General features: G+C 40.7%; 1 protein-coding gene across 1 annotated transcript in view; it reads right to left on the bottom strand.

Annotated features, from left to right (window-relative positions):
* Positions 1-7,375: 7,375 nt before the first annotated feature.
* abcg2a (ATP-binding cassette, sub-family G (WHITE), member 2a) overlaps positions 7,376-19,446 on the bottom strand; it is a 70,440-nt gene continuing 58,369 nt past the window's right edge. Inside the window, exons 13-16 of the mRNA XM_072583798.1 lie at positions 18,858-19,012; positions 17,546-17,635; positions 15,321-15,424; positions 7,376-8,425 (exon numbers count right to left, since the gene is read on the bottom strand). Of these exons, the coding sequence (XP_072439899.1) occupies positions 8,278-8,425; positions 15,321-15,424; positions 17,546-17,635; positions 18,858-19,012 (497 nt within the window). The 3' untranslated portion in view covers positions 7,376-8,277. The remainder of the gene's footprint in view (positions 8,426-15,320; positions 15,425-17,545; positions 17,636-18,857; positions 19,013-19,446) is intronic.

Here is a 19,446-nt window from a genome sequence, read left to right as displayed (position 1 = left end):
GGCCAATGGAAACGTTGGCGGGAGATGTGCGCGCGCGCGCCGCCAGTGAGGGAACGGCGTGGGTGGTAGGTGCGCGCGCCGTGCTCGTCCCCGCCTCCCCTTTCCCCCGGTGCACGTGGTGCCGTGCGAGCCCTGTGCCAAAGCGCCAGGGGGACTTTGTCCCAAGTGGCATGGCATTTCAGATCATGCGCCTCTCCAGTGGACGGCGCATGGTGCAAATCTGAAACAAGAACACAATCACAAGTGCTGGGGGGAAACTCAAAATGTGTGGAAAGTTAACATTTCCAGTCCTTGAGACCCTTCTTCAGAAGAAAATACACCTCTTTCCCTGATAAACTGCCTAAAGGAAAAAGCTGGTAGGGGAGGAAACTCATTGAAGCCATTCAATAAGTGTTTTCCATGAGCACTTGAAATGCTATAACATGCAAGGCTGATTTGGTTGGGGGTCTGGTTAAGTGGTAATGTCCCTACCTCTAGACCAGGCATCCTGGGTTCAATTACCACCTGTCCCAGAGGAACATCATAACATTTCTGAACAGGTCCATTAGAAAATATTTAAAAGTAGGGCAGATGCTGGGAATATGAATAACAAAAGTGTTGCAATTTTGGCAGCCTTTTGTGGAGAGAGAAACAGAATTAACGTTTTGTCTCTGATATTGACTCATCTTTGAAGAAGAATCATATCAGACTAAAAATGTTACCTTTATTCCAATCTCAGAACACTCCGAGGAGAAACTCAGCCGGTCTGGCAGCATCAAAAGCAAAAAATACAGTAGTTTCAGGTCTTATATTTCAGGTCTGATTTCTTCAATGAAATGAAGAAAAATCCTAACTGGTTCAGTGCTGAGTTTCTCCAGCACTGTTTCTACTTATAGCATAGTTTTTTGAAAAACTGCTTGCGACAATATTCTATCATAAAGACAAAAAAAGGAGTCATGTCAATATTGGGGAGACCATACCCTTGTAAAAAAGCTATAATTTCAATGTTGACACATAGCAAGAGTCCATGCACAAAGAAAGATTTGCACTAACATTGTATATGAAATGACTTAGATTCTTTCAGCAGCCTTTGCAACCTGAGAGAGAGCTCCAAAGCACTAAAGAGCCAAAAAAGTATTTTGGAAATGCTTACGTAGTTGGGATGACAGAAATGATAAATAACCTGTACAGTGCAAAGGTCCCATAGTACAATAAATGGTGCAGACAATGCTTTTCATGATGTTGGTTAAGGGACAAATGTTGGACCCAAGACATTGAGAATAATTCCCTGCTCCTCTTCAAAATAGTGCCATGGGATCTTTTACATTCGATTGAAAAGTTTTCATCTAGAAGATCAATACCTTGCTCCAGCTTGAACTTCATGTTCTTTCCATAATTCAGGTAGTGCTCAGCAATGTGTGATCCAAACATCCAATAATAGGGTCAGAGAGTCATTCAGCATGGAGCTGACCCTTCGGTCCAACCAGTCCATGCTGACCATAATCCCTAACTCATCCCACCCGCCTGCGCTTGACCCATATGACTTCAAACATTTCTTATTCATAGACTTATCCAAACGTTCTTTTAAACATTGCAGCTGTACCTGCGTCCAACACTTCTATTTAAGTTCATTTCACACACAAACCATTTTGTGAAAAAAAGCTTTTCAATCTTTCTCCTCTCACCTTAAAAATATGCCCCCAACTCTTGAAATCCTCTGCCCTAGTGAAAAGATACTTGCCATTAACCTTATCTATAATCCCTCATAATTTTATAAACCTCTAGAAAATCATCCCTCAAAATACTAAGCACCAGCGAAAATTGTCCCAGTCAATCTAACCTCTCCTTATAACTAAAACCCTCCATTCCCAGCAACATCCCAATAAATCTTTGCTGAACCATCTCCAGCTTAAAAAGGTCCTTCCTATAGCAGGGTGACTAGAACTGCACAAAAGGTCCAGAACAGTCCTCACCAACATCCTGAACAACCTCATCATGACATCCCAATTGATTGAAGATGGCAGCAGAGTAGCAGGGCTGCGTGTGGGCTTTTGCCTGGGCCTCATTCATTCCCATGCTTTTTTTCCTTTTTTTTAAACTCTTTTTCTTTAATTTCTTTTATTTTCTTTGCTTTGGAGTGGGTTTATCGGTGAAATCGGCATGGCAACTAGAGTGGGCCATGCATGGATTGGCAGCTTGTCCCATTGGCTGGAGACAGCGGCGGTAGCAGCAACAGGGACATCCTCCCATATTTGGGGATGGTGGCGGCAGCAGTGGCAATGATCCTCCAGTGAATGGAGGCAACAGCAGACTTGAAGACGGTTGTACCAGCAAAGTGATATTTCGGAGGCAGGCTGCCGGAGTGGAACTCTTGGCAAGATGCCGGCTGCGGCCTGGTCTGATAGCAGAGCCATGGACTCCTGGTTGCAGTAGGCCCAGAGTGAGGACTCCTGGCATTGCAACAGGAGTACCTGGCCTTGCTGCAGCTACGTGGTTCACCCAGAGCTGGGACGTTTGGTGCCAGTGAGGCAGCAGCAAGGCCAGGTACTCCTGTTGCAGGGCGAGTGTGGGTTCAGTATGGGACCTGGCCTTGACAAGGTTGGCCCAGCAGTGAAGAGGAGATGATAACTAAAACAATGGTGGATTCGGCACATTTGGTGGCAAAACAGTGGAGGAAGGGTGGCAGCTCAGGACTCTCTTTTGCTTATCTTCCATCCTTTTTAGTTTTAAAGTATTCATAATGGTGTCAGTTTGTAGCAACTATTGAAACTTTTCACTGTATTTTACTGTATTATTTACTATAATCTACATATGACACAAATTTCAAAGAATTATGTACCTAAACCCCTGGGCTTCTCTGTTCTATAATACTTCCGAGGGCCCTACTATTAATTGAATAAGTCCTGCCCTTGTTTGTATTACCAAAATGGAATAGCTCACATTCATTCAACTTAAATTCCATCTACCACTCCTCAACCATGAATCCAGTTGATCAAGATCTCCTTATAATCTTAGATAACCTTCTTTACTGACCATATACCAATAATCTTGTTGTCATCTGCAAACTTACTAACCATGCCTTCTACATTCTTTCTAAATCAGTTATATAAATGACAAACAAAAGAGTACCAATCTCTGTAACAATCAATAAATTCCAGTATAGAGTGAATTCTACGCGCCATACAAAATTCACTGGCTCATTAAGTTAGATGGACTATCAATTTTTGGTAGAATTAACGTCACAGTTATTGGACAAACCCCTTCTTAATACATTAACGGTTTTCTCTCCACAGAGATTTACTAGCCCGTCCATCTGGAATTTTCTGTTTATTTCACACATTTTTACCATTTGCAGTGGTTTTGGTTTGCATTTTATTTGCTCCTGGGATTAGTTGAGCTTTGATAACTTATGGAAAATACCTTCAAATGATTTAAATATTCTACATGGTGGAAGATCAATTTGGCAGAGCATAAGCATAAATAATTGCAGAAATTGAAAAAGCCAAGCTGGTTACAATTGAGCTGATAAATGAACATTGGAAATAAAACAGTTAATAGCAACACAACAGAAAACTTTAATGAATTATTACAAAGTATTTCATTAGTATGTTAAGAGAATGACCAAGAGACTGGCCAATGTGAGAAATTGAGAATCAAGAAGTCAATTATTAGAACTTGAAAATAATGGTTAATGCAATTAAATGGATTGACAAAATCACTTTTGTTGACAGATTTCTGCATTTTTAACTAGTCTCAAACTGGAAAGAAAGACTCACAATCTCATAGTATCTTTCATAAATTCAGAATGCCTTACAGCTGTGAAATACTTTTCCAAGTGTAGTCATCTTTGGAATACAGCAAACGTGCCAGCCATTTTGTGCACAAAGATCCCAGGCTCAGTAAATGAGGAAGCAACTAGATAATGTTTGCTTTAGAGGGATTACTATTGAAGTTGTATGTCAATCTGAGAGGCAAGAGTAGGCCTCAGTTTAACACTTCATGTGAAAGATAGCACCTCTAACAATGTAGCACATCAGCTCAGTGATGACTCTGACAATGCTGCATTACCACAGTACTGCACTGAAGTGTCAACATGGAGTTTTGTGTTTTAGTCACCTATGTGGGACTTAAACCCACAACCTTGAAACCCTGAAAATGAGAATACAGTAGTGCCTCGACTTACGAACTTAATCCGTTCCGGGACCCGGTTCGCAAACTGAATCAATTTTTCCCATTGTTCGGATAGCATAAGAATGCTTGGACGGCTGTTCACAGCGCACACGCCAAAGACGAACTGAATGAGATCACGCGGGGCCTGAGAACTTTTGCGTTCAACAAGCGCGTAGCAAAGCAGAACAGTGAAACCACGTGGTCGCACATGGGCTTTTTGCGTTTGTACCTTGAATTTTGTATATACGTTGAAGCAAAATTTTACGTACAATCCTGTTTGTAAACCGATTTGTTCATGAACGGGGTCGTTCGTATGTCAAGGCGCTACTGTACTACCCACTAAGCCACAGCTAACAAATAAATGTGATGGCCTGTCTGTACATCTGCAACTATCCCCTAAATTCACAACAAAACGAACAGTAGAAAACTGAACCACTTTGGGAACATGGCAGTTAAGTATTTTAAAAACAGAAAATGTTGGAAATTTTCAGCTGGCCTGGCAGTATCTGTAGGAAACAGTTTATAATTTTTATCTTCTTTGCACGAGACAGACAAAGCATGTGATTAAACCTATTTCCACAGTTAGTTAGTTTCCCCCATGAACAAGTTGCAAGCTTGAAGCCAGAGGCGATGGCTTTAAGGGCATTGATCTGTATCTGTACCAGGCAACTCTCCTGCTGTCTTTACTGCCTGCCATTAACATATTGGAAGGATTTACAAGATCATACTCTGGCTGCATTAATATATGTTTTTTGGTCATCAGATTCTTGGGACCTATTCAGAGGCATGGATGCAACCCAATGCATCTTAACACCTCCCACAAAAATCATTACAGTGGGTGAAGGCAATGTTGAATCAGATGCAGAAAAGAGGAATGGAAAGTATTTAGGGATGTGCTGTATGCATCTCAACAAATGATGTGTTGAACCTGAATACAGACACAAAAAGGAACAAAGGCAGATTGGCTTAGGAGAGAGGGAAAAAAGACAATGAAAAATATTTTGAAATTTAAAATTGAATTTTTAAAATCTCCAATGTAATCTTAAATGATATGACTTCAAACTTAATTAATTACACTTCAGTGTTAGAGAGGGTGACAGATGGTAATGAACAGGTCACCAAAATGGGTATGTATTTAGTGTCTTGAACATAATAAAACATTCCATGGCACCTCAAGGGTATTTCTTTTGACTCCAAGGCACACAAGGAGAAATTAGGGCTAACAACAAAACCTGTCCTTTTGATCCTTTATTTTAAAATAACTGTTTAAAAGACAGAAAGAGAAGTTGAGATGTTTATGGAGGGAAGGAATTCCCAAGTTGGGGCCTAAGCAGGTAATGGTAGAGTCACCAATAGTGGAGTGATTTTAAAAAATTCAGGGATGGTCCAGAAACTAGGATTGGAAGAATGCAGTGATCTCAGAAAGACTGTCCAATTTATTGGAATTCTTTGATCAAATGAAGTTCTGTGACTAAAGAGGCGTTGCTACATATACTGAACTTATATTTCCAGAAGGCTTTTGAAAAGGCAGCATTCCAATAGATTTTTTATTTTGGCAGAAAGAATTAAAAATGCATATTATCTAGATAGTGAGAGATTGCTGCAAGATGTAGAGGTAACTGGGTGTCTTAATGCATGAAACACAAAGGTTTAAACATCAGTACATCATGTAGTTAAGAACGTTAGTAGACAATAATTGTTAATTGCAAGGTGATTTAAATGCAAAAGTAGGGAGGTCATGCTTCAATTATACAGGACACCGATGTGACCAACTGTATACAGTGTTTATCTCCTTATTTAAGGAAGGATGTCAGTGCATTGGACACAGCCCAAAGAAGGTTTATTAGACTAAAAGTTGGAAAGTTGGGTTGTTTTATGTAGAAAGATTGGACAGACTGGGAATATATCTGCTGGAATTTAGAAAAATAAAAAAAAGTGTCTTGATTTGAAACAGGAGGTCCTCCTGAAGGGACCTGCCAAGGGCCAAGGCTGAAATCAGGTGGCTAAGTGCTACTGCAGACCTAAAGTCACCTCCCCTGGTCTCCATCGCAGCATGGTGTCCCACTCACAACCAGCGTTCACCACCTGTCCTCCCACCACCACCGCCATTGTTAATTATTAAGGCAACGATATATAGATTCTTGGTAAGCAAGTGGTTAAAGGTTTTGGGGTAGGTGGAAACTGTTTGCTTGTGTAGGGCTTGGGGTGTTGAAACAGATGGGCACATGCTATACAGATACACAATTTCAGACACCGTGAAAATTGCAGCCACTTTTTAGTACACAAACTTTGAACTTTATAGTACACTCTGGGTGCATATATTCATTATGTCCTCAGCCAAAGTCATGAAAATGCACAGAATGTTGAACTTTACTTCCACAAGTAATGATCCAATAGTGATTTCTTTCAAGTTAAACGTATCAAAATAATTTGCAAAATATATTTCCCAAAAATATATAATTAACATTACAAAATTTAACAACCTTTATCCTTTTCAGCATTTTCAATTTACAGTTCTAATTTTTTACATTTTAACAGTGCAAAGGAAAACAATAGCATGCCCTCTTTCATATACTGCAGCACAGCATAGACCTCCAAACTGGCATCAAAACTCAAAACACGTCTGAAGATTTCTCAAGATGGGCAGCAGTGCAATTGATCATTTATAAACTCTTAATCAATGGCTGCCAAATCTCAAGGATTATCACAGAGTCTCCAGGAATTAAAGATTAACTTCCCGGACACAGCAATGTGCATTTAAAGTTTTTGAATCTTTGTTTGCAAGCTATAAAAAGATTGGACATGAAGAGAAAGAAGATGATTCAGTCAGTTAGGAAGTTTCCAACTGGGTAATGAAGAGTCTGTTTGTTTCCTGCTGGTATAGGCATTGCAAGAATGAATGTGTCAGACAACCAATGGCGAAGTGGGAGATTGGATAAGGCAAATTTAAGGATTATGTCCAAGTAAAGTTGACAACCCGAATATCAATGCAACCTCAAACACAAAAAAGGCAGCTTTTGTAAGACCAAGCAACATAGGGATAATGTAAAACCTAGGTAAAAACAATGACTGCAGATGCTGAAAACCAAATACTGGATTAGTGGTGCTGGAAGAGCACAGCAGTTCAGGCAGCATCCAACGAGCAGCAAAATCGACGTTTCGGGCAAAAGCCCTTCCTGATGAAGGGCTTTTGCCCGAAACGTCAATTTCGCTGCTCGTTGGATGCTGCCTGAACTGCTGTGCTCTTCCAGCACCACTAATCCAGTATAATGTAAAACCTATCCTAGTCAAGATGTTGAAGAGAGTTGGTGATGTAGATAGACAAACTGGACAGAAAGGTGTTGAGGGTGGGCCTCCCTGCCAGGTAGTAAGAGAAGGCCCACCAAACCACACAACAATCATGTGTCCTCTGGAACCAAGACCTAATGAGAGCTGCAGGTCAATGACAAGGAAGATGGTGGCTGCTGTCAGAGGATCACTGAGCTACCCAGACACGTGGAAAAAAAAATGAAGTTATGATTTTGTAGGGTGGTAATCACAGAGAAGAATGCAGGCTTCTCACCAAGGGCAGAAATTTAGCTCCCATTGGGCTCTCCTATCAATATCCAGTCCCTTTGTCAGTCAAAGGTAATACTGCCCCCAACCCCCAACACACACATACACAATCACCAACAGCTACACTATTTTAGTTGCTGTCCACACTGCTTGGCAACAGGCCTGGCTGCACTTGAGTAATCCCAATGGCAAAGGGTGAGGGCTTCAAGTAGTCATTAACTAGCTACTTAAGGGCTCAAAGAGATGGGGCAGGGAGGTCAACTATGGACTTTGCCACCAGGAACTTAATCCTGGACAGAGATTTAAGTATGTCACCATTTCACCTCATTGCATGCTTATCACAAGACAGAAGATTCCACTGACAGACAGTCACAGAATAGCACAACAAACAAAAATAAATTCACAGCCAATCATGTGGATGTACACTTCCATAAGGACACATGGTTGAGCAGTGTAAATCATTAACTAACTTTGAAACAAATAATATGTCAGTGGCATAGTGAGCAAGGGATCCCTTCCAAAAAACCTAGGACATCAAACGGAGGAGATTGGAGTCTTGTCTAGTTATATAAATTATGACATTTTCTTCATGAATCTGAGTTTCAAGTAGGAAATGGTGAAACAAATAATCATTATGCAAGCCAACGCTATATGATTCTGCCACAAGGCCCATTCAGTTGCTTCAATTCCTTGTCTGGTAAGGTATTCTTCTCCAGTGCATCTACAATACACAAAACATCACAAATTTATTCATTGAGTCTGAAAGTTAAGGCCTCTGGTGATTGATATTTTACCATGTAGTCATTACCATTGAACAAAAATGACATCCATTTATGTATCACCTTTAACACAAAAATATTGTCCCAAGGAATTCCATAGGACTATTAAGAAAAGTAATTTACTGAATCACATAAGGAAACAATAGCTTGGTCAAAGAGACTGCTTTGAAAAGTTTTTTAAAATTCATTAATGGGATATGGACTTGGCTGACTAACTAGCATTTATTGTCCATCCCTAATTACCTTGATCTGAGCGGCTTACTAGCACCATTCCAGAAGGCAGTTGTACATCAATTATATTGCTGTGGGTCTGAAGTCACATGTAGGCCAGATCCAATGAAGTTAACGGATTCCTTAAATCCACGTGCTCAGACCAATATTCTGGGGTTTTGGATTACTAGTCCATTGACCATGGGATGTGACCATCAGTGGTTCAGCCAGCATTTACTGCCCACCCCTAATTGCTAGAGTCAGATGTAGGCCAAATCAGATAAGGATGGCAGATTTCTTTCATTAATAATAGGAGTGATTACATTTCAGTTTTTAAGACAATTGATAAAATTGACATGGTCCTCATTAACTTTGCTTTTTTTAAAATTCCAGATTTCTACTGAATTCAAATTTCACTATCTGCCATGGTTAGACTTGAACCCCTATCCTCAAGGAAATTAGCAAGTGATATTACCACTGCCTCCCCTAAGTGTCTGGAGGGAGGAGAGAGACGTGTAGAGGGTTAGGAAGGGAATTCCAAAGATTACAGCTGAGGTAGACAAGCAGGAGGCTGGAAGAACACAGCAAGCCAGGCAGCATCAGAAGATGGAGAAGGTAACGTTTTGGGCGTATAACCCTTCTTAAGGACTGGGTGTACAAGGGGAGCTGCATATCAAGGTGGGGGGGTAGCAGGGTAGTGAGGTGGGGATAGGTGAATACAGATGGAGGTACAACCTGGTTGATTGATGGGAGGAATTAATCCGGTTGGTAGCTAAAAGGAAGGGTCGATGTGAGGAATGGAAAAGAAGGGGAGGGGCTGGGAAAGGAGTTGGGGAATGGGGAGGGAGGTTATTTGAAATTGAAGAACTCAGTGTTGAGTATTCCAGGCTGAAGGCTGCCCTGGTGGAAGATGAGGTGTTGTTCCTCCAATTTGTGGTTTCATTTGTTGTGGCAAAGGAGGCGGCCGAGGATGGTCATGTTGGAAAGGGAGTGGGAAGGGGAATTAAAATGGGTGGGCCCACAGGGGCCAACCTGACCTCTCAGTCACTGCCCGTTTTAATTCCCCTTTCCAACATGACCATCCTCAGCCTCCTCCATTGCTACAATGAATCAAACTCCAAATTGAAGGAACAACACCTCATCTTCTGCCTGGGCAGCCTACAGCTCGGAGGACTCAACACTGAGTTCTCCAATTTCAAATAACCTCCCTTCCCTTCCCCCTCCCTTCCATTCCTCTCAATGACCCTTCCTTCTAGCTACCAACTGGATTCATTCCTCCGAACAACCAACCGGGTAATACTCTCTACCATGTCTTCACCTATTTCCCCCCCCCCCCCCTCACCATCCAGCAACCCCAGCCCCTTTATCTGCAGCTCTCTTTATATCCACCCCTATTCCTGAAGAAGGGTTATACCTGAAACGTTGACTTCTCCAACTCTTGATGCTGCTTGACTTGCTGTGTGCTTCCAGCCTCCTGCTAGTCTATCTTGGATTCCAGCATCTGCAATTTTTTGTCTTTAACCAAAGGTTAGGGCCTAGACAACCAAAGGCATAAACACAAATGGTAGAGAGTGATGTAAGTCAAGAATGGAATATGGCAGAATTGGAAGAATACAAATATCTTTATGCACTGGTGGACTTATAGAGATAAGGAAAGGCAAAGCCATGGAGGGACTTCAACTTTAGGATGATTTGTAAAAGAATTCTGGCATTAGCAGACCAGTTAGCAACTATTACAGCATTTAGATCTTGGGAATATGCTGTTCAGTGCATCCAATCCATTTACATGGAGAGAGATTATATAATGCTGTACTACTGAGGGATCTGGATGTCCTTTGATCACAAAGGTGATACACACAGATACAGCAAGTAGGAAGGCCAACATTCCATTTTTCTTCACTACAGCTTGGATGGAATGTGTGCATACACCTGTGTAGTGGTCTGTTAGCACAGTTAGCTGGATGGCTGTTTTTGATTTGGTATATACAGCACAAATTCAATCCCCATCCTGTTGAGATCCTCATCTGAGCTGTGGTGACCTCCAGATTAAGCCACCACCTGTTGTCTCTCTAACGAGTGTGACAATGCTGTTTCTTTAACAAGGTATGTTGTCCTTGGCTTGTTTTTTCCAGCGAGGTTATAAAAGACACAGACTCTGAAAAGTCTGGGGTTGAAGGGTTTTAGGGCTAGTTTGATTATACTGCCTCAGACAGAAGGTTTTCAACTGGCAAGAAACTGCAGATGGGCCTTTTAAAGTAGGGAAACCGTTGTGTTACAGTTTTCACATGGGTCTCACTGACAGGAAACTTCCTACAATCAGTCACGGGCTCATCAAAAAGATTTACAGTTTTTACCTGCATTATGCCCATTAAAACCTGGTCTTATACCCAGAATTTCTGGGCTACAGATAGGGATGCTACCCACTGTGCAAGAAAATCTTCAAATGGAGAAGTTTATAGAAGCTAGAAAACTTGGAGAAATAAACAGTGATATCTTGAAAAGTGTCCATATTACATAGGGTAGTGGTGCTGAACATCTTAAAAAGCACAAAGGTGGATAAATCCCCAGGACCTGGTCAGGTGTATCCCAGAACATTACGGTAAGCTAGGAACGTGATTGCTAGGCCCCTTGCTGAGATATTTGTATCATTAATAGCCATGGGTGAGGTGTCAGAAGACTAGAGGGTGGCAAATGTACTGCCATTATTTAATAAAAATGGTAAGGAAAAGCCAGGGAACTATAGATCAATGAGCCAGTGGTGGCTAAATTGTTGGAGGGATTCTGAGGGACAGGATGTTGTCTGTATGCACAGTAGACTGGTTAGCAAGATTAGAATCCAGGGAGTGCTAGCCATTTGGATATAAAATTGGCCTCAAAGTAGAAGACAAAGGTTGGTGGTGGAGGGTTGTTTTTCAGAATGGAAGCCTGTGACCAGCGGTATGCCACAATGATTGATGCTGTGTCCATTGCTTTTTGTCATGTATAAAAAATGATTCGGATGTCAATATAGGAGGGATGTTTAATAAGTTTGCAGATGACATCAAAATTGGTGGTGTAGTGGACAGTGAAGATGGTTATCTCAGGGTACAATGGAACCTTGATCAGATGGGCAAATGGGCCAAGGAGTGGCAGATGAAGTTTAATTCAGATAAATGTGAGGTGTTGCATTTTGGTAAGGCAATCAGGTCAGGACTTATACACTTAAATGGTAGATTTCTGGGGACTATTGCTGAACAAAGGGACCTTGGGGTGCAGGTTCATAGTTCCATGAAGGTGGAGTCTTAGGTAGATAGGATAGTCGAAGGCGGCATTTGGTATTCTTGCCTTTATTGATTAGTGCATTGATTATAGAAGTTTGGATGTTATGTTGCAGCCGTATGGGATATTGGTTAGGCAACTTCAGGAATAGAGTGTTCAATTCTGGTCTCCCTGCTGGAGGAAAGATGTTGTGAAACTTGAAAGGGTGCAGGAAAGATTTAGAAGCATGTTACAGGGTTTGAGCTATAGGGAGAGGCTGAATGGGCTGGGGCTATTTTTCCTTGAATGTCAGAGGCTGAAGGGTGACTTTATAGAGATTATAAAATCATGAGGGGCATGGATAAGGTGAATAGCCAAAGTCTTTACCCCAGGGTGGGAGAGTCCAAATTTAGAGAGCATAGGTTTCAGGTGAGGGGGAAAAGATGTAAAAGGGACCAAGGGGGCAATATTTTCACACAGAGGGTGGTGCATGTGTGGAATAAACTGCCAGAGGAAGTGGTGGAGGCTGGTACAGTTACAACATTTAAAAGGCATCTGGATGGGTATAGGAATAAGGTGGTCTTGGAGAGACATGAGCCAATTGCAGGCAGATGGGACTAGGTTAATTCAGCATATTTGGTCAGCACTGACGAGTTGGACCAAAGGATCTGTTTCCATATTGTACAGCTCTATGACTCCAGTATAAAAGTAGGATAATTTTGGTACTGTGTACAGTGGGAATAGATTATAAAAATGGAAACGTGTTGCTGCAACTGTACAAGGAATTATTGAGTCAACGCTTCAAGTACTGTGTACAGTTTTACTCTCCTTACTTGTAGTGGAAGCAATTCAGAGAAGATTCACTCAGTTGATTCCTACATTGAGAGGGTCACCTTTTGAAGAAAGATTAGCCAAGTTAACCAATTTCAATAGAGTTGAAAAGAATGAGAGATTCTTATTGAAGCATATAAGAATGTGAGGAAGTTTGGCGGGTAGATGCTTGCAAGATACTTCTCTGGGAATCTGGAACGAGGGAAAACAGTTTAAAAATAAGGGTTCTCCTATTCATAGTGTTTTGTCAGGAGATGAGGAGTAATCTCTTCCAGAGGGCACTAATCTTTGGAGTTCACTATTTAGTGAGGCTTTGTTATTGAATATGTTCAAGTCTGGGTGAGACTGCATCCAGATTATCAAAAGAGTAAAGGGTGGAGGGAGGGGTGTATAGCAGATAGGAAAGATGTTTTGATGCATTTGTCTAATTTTTCCTTAAATATATACGTGCTGCTCTTTTCCCTGTAGTACAGTTGTACATTCTCACCCACTTCTGGCCAAAACATGTTGTAACTGTGGAATCTTCTTCGGACAGTTTTGTAAAGTCACAAAGTAATTACTGATGACGACTGTGGTTACTCTGCCACCAGGTGGCAGTGTTTCACAATCCTGTACAATCATCACCATTCTAAGATTTTAAAGAAATGTCCAGCAATTTCTGTCAAATCTACAGGACAAGGTAGAAGGTTAGAGGTGTGTCAATCTTATAGATTAGAACTAAGGAATTTAGTAGTACAATAACTGGATTGTTAATCCAAAAACCCAGATTAACACTTTGGTTACATGAGTTTAAATCCTGCCATCTAATATTATAATAGCCATGAAGCTAAACATCTTATTCAGTAATTCCCTTCAGGGAAAGAAATCTGACCTCCCGTCCTGGTCAGATGGCCTACATGTGATTCTAGCCCCATGGCAATGTAGTTAACCCTGATCTGTTTCTGAAATGATTTAGCAAGTCATTCAGTACAACCAAACCAGTACAGAAAAGTTAAATGAGAATGAAACCAGATAAGCACATCTTCATCATCCTACAGGCACTTTAAACAATAAACAGTCACTCTGCCCATTCTACTATGCTATGTCTTCCTCACTTGGAAACTTGTGACAAATTTGGGTGACTCAGTCAGTTCCAGACTCCTTCACTTATGTCCTGTCTAATCCACAGGTTAAGTTCAATTGTTGTTGACAATGGTATGCAGTTGAGTGGCCCTTTGTCTCCAGACCCCTGGAAGTCACATGGCATCAGGACAAAAGGACAAATAAACCTGCTGGTTATCACGTGGAGACCCCCTTCTCCCTTATATCAGTATTCCTCCATGTTCAATGACACACCTGCCTTTACAACATTACCAATTGATCAATTCATGGAGAATCATAGATGAATGATCGTTTCTGACTCATTGCAGGATTCTGATTTCCCTTTGAGCCTCTTAGCCACCTTCAGAAGTCTGCTGTGAAAATACTATTCCAAGTTTGAAAGATATATGACCACCTTTATACTACATTTTAGAATGCCACAACTGCTAAATATTACTTGCTATTTATTTGGTACTTAGATGCTATTTATACGAAACAGGCAACCAGAACAACAGGAATAAGACTGTTTCCCAGAAAGTCCAGTTAGTGTTTCTACATGACAGTTATAATATGGAGGTGCTGGTGTTGGACTGGGGGGATACAAAGTCAGACACCAGGTTATCGTGCAAAGGGTTCATCTGAAATCATATGTCTTCGGAGCACAGCTCCTTCATCACGTGAAGTGACCGAAGGGTCTGTTTCCATGCTGTACATCTCTATGACTCTATGAAGTGGTTAAAAACAACCATGAAAATACAAGTTTTAAATTACTGATAAAACTTTCTTACTGTTACTGCTCTATAAAAACATAAAAATTAGGAACAGGAGTATAGGCCATTTGGCCCATCAAGCTTACCACTGTTCAATGTTTAAGGCCTTTTGACCTTACCCTTCACCCCCTTGCAGATTAACAATTTGCCTAACAGCGCCTTACAAATATTCAATGACCATGCCTCAGATGTTTAGTTTAGTTTCCTTGCAGTGTGGAAACAGGTCCTTTGGCCCAACCAGTCCACAGTGACCCTCCGAAGAGCAATCCACCCAGATCCATTTCCCTCTGATTAATGCACCTAACGCATGGCCAATTCACCTGACCAGCACATCTTTGGACTGTTTTAATAAGTTTGATTGACCATTGATTCTTTGTATGATGGAGCAAGTTCAGCACTGGGTGAAGTTGGCATGCTGGGCATTCAACCTACATTACATCACATCCTGCCAAAACATACCCAGTCAAGGCCAGTCCCATTTCTAGCAATGCTAGAAACTACCCCTATCCAACAACGTGACTTACATTTTCACCCCCTCCTCTCTCCTCCACCTTTCCTCTTCCCCATTTTTCTAGAATGCCCCTAACTCATTTTAGGATTCAACTAGAAATAAGGATTGGATTTGCATATGTAAATAGTGGCATGCAATAGATCTTTGAGACATTAAAATGAAATTATTCTGTAATATTTAGGCTATTTTTCAACTTACATCAGCATTTCAGAGTTTGTGCTACAGTTGTTTTCATTGGGAACAAACACTGATTCGGAATTGTTGCAAAACTTCAGTCCAACAAATTCATTCACTTGTAGAGCCTGTGTAAAATCAAAGCAGTATATCGGGTAACGTGATCACTCTTTGTACTTTCTTAACTCAAGTAAAACTGAGAGTTCAAGAGATAAAATAAAGCGCACAAGCCAGGTACTGAGAATATCTAGGCTTCTCATAATATAGAGCACTTCTTCAAAGTTCATTTGGAGGTCACAGGATTGATTCTTGGCCCCTGTGTCTGTACCAGCTCCATGAAAGAGCTGTCCCAATTAGCTCCACTTCCCTGCTCTTCCCTACAGCTATAAAAATGTTTTCCTTTATCCAACTGTCTTCTGTAAATATCCCTTTTGGCTGCAGCATTCCAGCTAGCAAGAATATTGTGTTAAAAATAAATCTCTTACTTCCCCTCTACATCTTTTATGAATAACTGTAAGTCCGTAGCTCTGGTTAGCTGACAGTGGAAACTCCTTATTAAGCAAAGCTGTTCATGACTCAGAACGCATCCATCAACTCTCCATTTTCTCTGCCCTCAGGAAAACAACAATTATATATTCAGCTTCTAAATTAAACTCTAAGGATTTCTTAAAATTTAGGCTAATTTGGATATGCCAATTGCCAATGAGCCAATAATCTGCGCCACAGCATGGGAACTGTCACTTTCAACCTTCCTGTTGGTTCAGTTCCTAATCAGAGCTTTAATGAGCAAAGCTAACAGAATCTTATTCTATAATGTATTGTATGGAGGTATTGGACAAATCAACAATTTTGAGATTTAAGTTACATCTCTCTTCACTGGAACCATTTTCATTAACCTTTTCTGCACCCTAAGTGTTCACATCTTTCAAAGTGCAGCTCCCAGCATGAGACACATTACTCCAGTTGAGGCTAAACCAGTGATTTTTTTTCCCAAACCAAAGGCTCAAGAAGACACTGGACAGACTTAGGGAAATGTGCAAACAAATGGCAGGTACAAAGTAATTAATAGAAGTGTAAAGTAATTAGTTTTAGAAGGAAGAATTGAAAGGGTTCAGAAAAGATTTACAAGGATGTTGCCAGGGCTGGAGGATTTGAGCTACAAAGAAAGGCTGAACAGGCTGGGGCTGTTTTCCCTGGAGCGTCTGAGGCTGAGGGGTGACCTTATAGAGGTTTACAAAATTATGAGGGGCATGGATAGGGTAAATAGGCAAAGTCTTTTCCCTGGGGTGGGGGAGTCCAGAACTAGAGGGCATAGGTTTAGGGTGAGAGGGGACAGATATAAAAGAGACCTAAGGGGCAACTTTTTCACACAGAGGGTGGTGTGTTTATGGAATGAGCTGGCAGAGGATGTGGTGGAGGCTGGTACAATTGTAACATTTAAAAGGCATTTGGATGGGTATATGAATAGGAAGGGTTTGGAGGGATATGGGCCGGGTGCTGGCAGGTGGGACTAGATTGGGGGTTGGGATATCTGATCGGCATGGACGGGTTGGACCGAAGGGTCTGTTTCCATGCTGTACATCTCGATGACTCTATATGAATGGAATTTTAAGAACAGATGCAGAAACTGGGGGGGAATTCACATACTGATATCTTAGTTAAAAGAAACATGGGATTTTTTTGAATACAGGCAAAAGTTATGCTGAACTTCTACAGATCACTGGATAGACCTCAGATAGAGTATTATGTTCAATTCTGGCCATTGTACTTTCGAATGGATGCATAGGCTTTGGGAAAGATGCACAGGAAATGCAAAAGTGAGGGACTTCAGTGATGTGGAAAGAATAATGAGGAGCCTTAGAGCAGAGAAGGTTATGAGTAATTTTAACGGGGATTTTCACTTCTAAGGGGGCCAAGAACAGAAGGGCAATGATTTAAGTTCACTTGCAAAAAGATCCAGGGTGGAGAGGAGGAGGATTTTTTGTAAAAGCAGTGAGTTGTTGTGATCTGGAATGTACTGCCTGAACAAATGAAGGAAGCAGATTCAATAGTAGCTTTCAATGCAAATGCTGGAAAAGGAAAAAAAAAATTGTAAGGCTCTGGGATGAGAAAGCAAAGGAATAAGACTAATTTGAAAGCACTTTCAACAAGCTAGAATAGGCACAATGGACTGAATAGCCTCTTGTGTTGCGTGACTGTATTTCCAAACACCCATTCTTCTATTAAGGTGGTGATTTCATGATACTTACGGTCAAGCCATAACGTGGGATACTGAAATACTTCAACCAATTCAACCAGTTTACCACACTCGGCAAGTTCACCAGGAGGCCAGAGAAAAGCTAGAGACAATTACAAATAGTTATCGGAAAGACACAACCCCAAGATTTCAATCATGTTGGCTGTCACTGAGGTAGACTTTGTAATCAAAACATAATCACCATGAAATGATGATTTAAATAAACTCTCTACTATTACTTGAGAGAGAAAAATAATTAAAACTGAGTTACTAATTAATTCTTCTACAAATTCTCCCCCAAGCCACACACCATCCTGACTTGGAAATATATCATCAATAAAAACCGAAAGAACAGCAGATCCTGTAAATTAGTAACAAAACAGAAGTTGCTGGCAAAGCTCATCAGGTCTGGCAGCATGTGAAGAGAAATCAGCGTTAACGTTCAGGGTCCAGTGACCCTTCCACAGAACAGTCACTGGACCCAAAACGTTAACTCTGATCTCTCTTCACAGATACTGCCAGACCTGCTGAGCTTTTCCAGCAACTTCTATTTTTGTGTTGGAAATATATCACCATTCTTTCAGTATTACTGAGTCAAATTCCTGGAACCCTCCCTGCCCCCCTTCATTTTGGATCTGGACAAATGGACTGCAGCAATTCGAGAAGGGAGCTCATCATCACCTTCTCAAGGACAACGAGAGACGGACAGCGGCACCCACTTCCCAGGAGTTAAAAATTGCATTAGGTCACAGGTGTAGTTGTAATGTGAGATTGTAATCCAGTAATAGCCAATGAGAATGGTGTCCTGTATATTCAGGACATCAACTCATATCTGGGCTACTTTTGTGTGAACAATGGTGTATAATTTGGCATTAGAGTTGTGGTTTGATGCTGCTTTTTCATTTTAGTTGGCTATTTATTAGTTCAATGTTTCTATACGAGTCATGCTATCAAATGGGAAACACCTACATAACAAAAGAAAAACATTATGCAACAACTCTCCTTTCAGAATACCTTTCTCAAAATTTGACACTGAGCCACAAAACAGGAAATTAGGACAGATGACCAGGAACTTGATCAGAGTGAGTTTTTTGATTAAGGACCATTTAAAGAAGAGGAAAGAGAGGTTATCTTTAAGAGCTTGAGACATATGCAACTGAAGGAACAATAATGAATAGTGAAATTCTGATGATGAGGAATGCTTAATAGCCCAGAACTGGGAGAGCAAAGATACCTGGGTGGATTATAGGGCCGGTGCAGATTATAAAAGTAGGGAGAGATTTGGAGATGTAAGTGTAAATAAAAATGCAATATATTCAACATACGATCATGAGAACAAAAATAACAGTAATCATCAGGTTGGCAATTGCTATAATACTCTGTCCAGTCGCAACAGCCAATCCCAGAGATGCAGCTGTAATGGCCACGAGGGCTAATGTCAACAATAGGATGAAAAAGGCTCCAGGCTGCAGCTTGAATCCTGAAAAATAAAATGTGTAGTCTAATTTCAAAAACAGTGTCACTCAAATATATTTCACAAAAGCTGTTAGTCACAGTGCTGCATCACATTCTATCTCCATTATATTTCAGTGACGTAGATTTTGGTAACCTTCTTTGTAGGCTCTGAACCATTTTTAATCAAAACAGACTTAATTTATTTTTTATCTATTAGACAAGCCGACATGCTTGAAACTTTCTGAATTCATGCTTTAAATATTCTTTAACCAAATTTGTTTAAATTTTATTTTATGGAATATTTCCTTCAAAAATTGTTTATATCATGGGATTTAATACCAACTGCATTCATATTTTTCAATGTTGTTACTAGTGTACATTTAATGATTACTTTTGAAACAACCCCAAACCAGGAGTCATCCAGATATTGAGCAATGACCAGAGATTAGATCTAGCTTT

This window comes from Chiloscyllium punctatum, chromosome 14 (genome assembly GCF_047496795.1).
Source record: "Chiloscyllium punctatum isolate Juve2018m chromosome 14, sChiPun1.3, whole genome shotgun sequence".
NCBI classification, from domain to species: Eukaryota; Metazoa; Chordata; class Chondrichthyes; order Orectolobiformes; family Hemiscylliidae; genus Chiloscyllium; species Chiloscyllium punctatum.
This window is presented reverse-complemented; position numbering and strand designations above follow the sequence as displayed.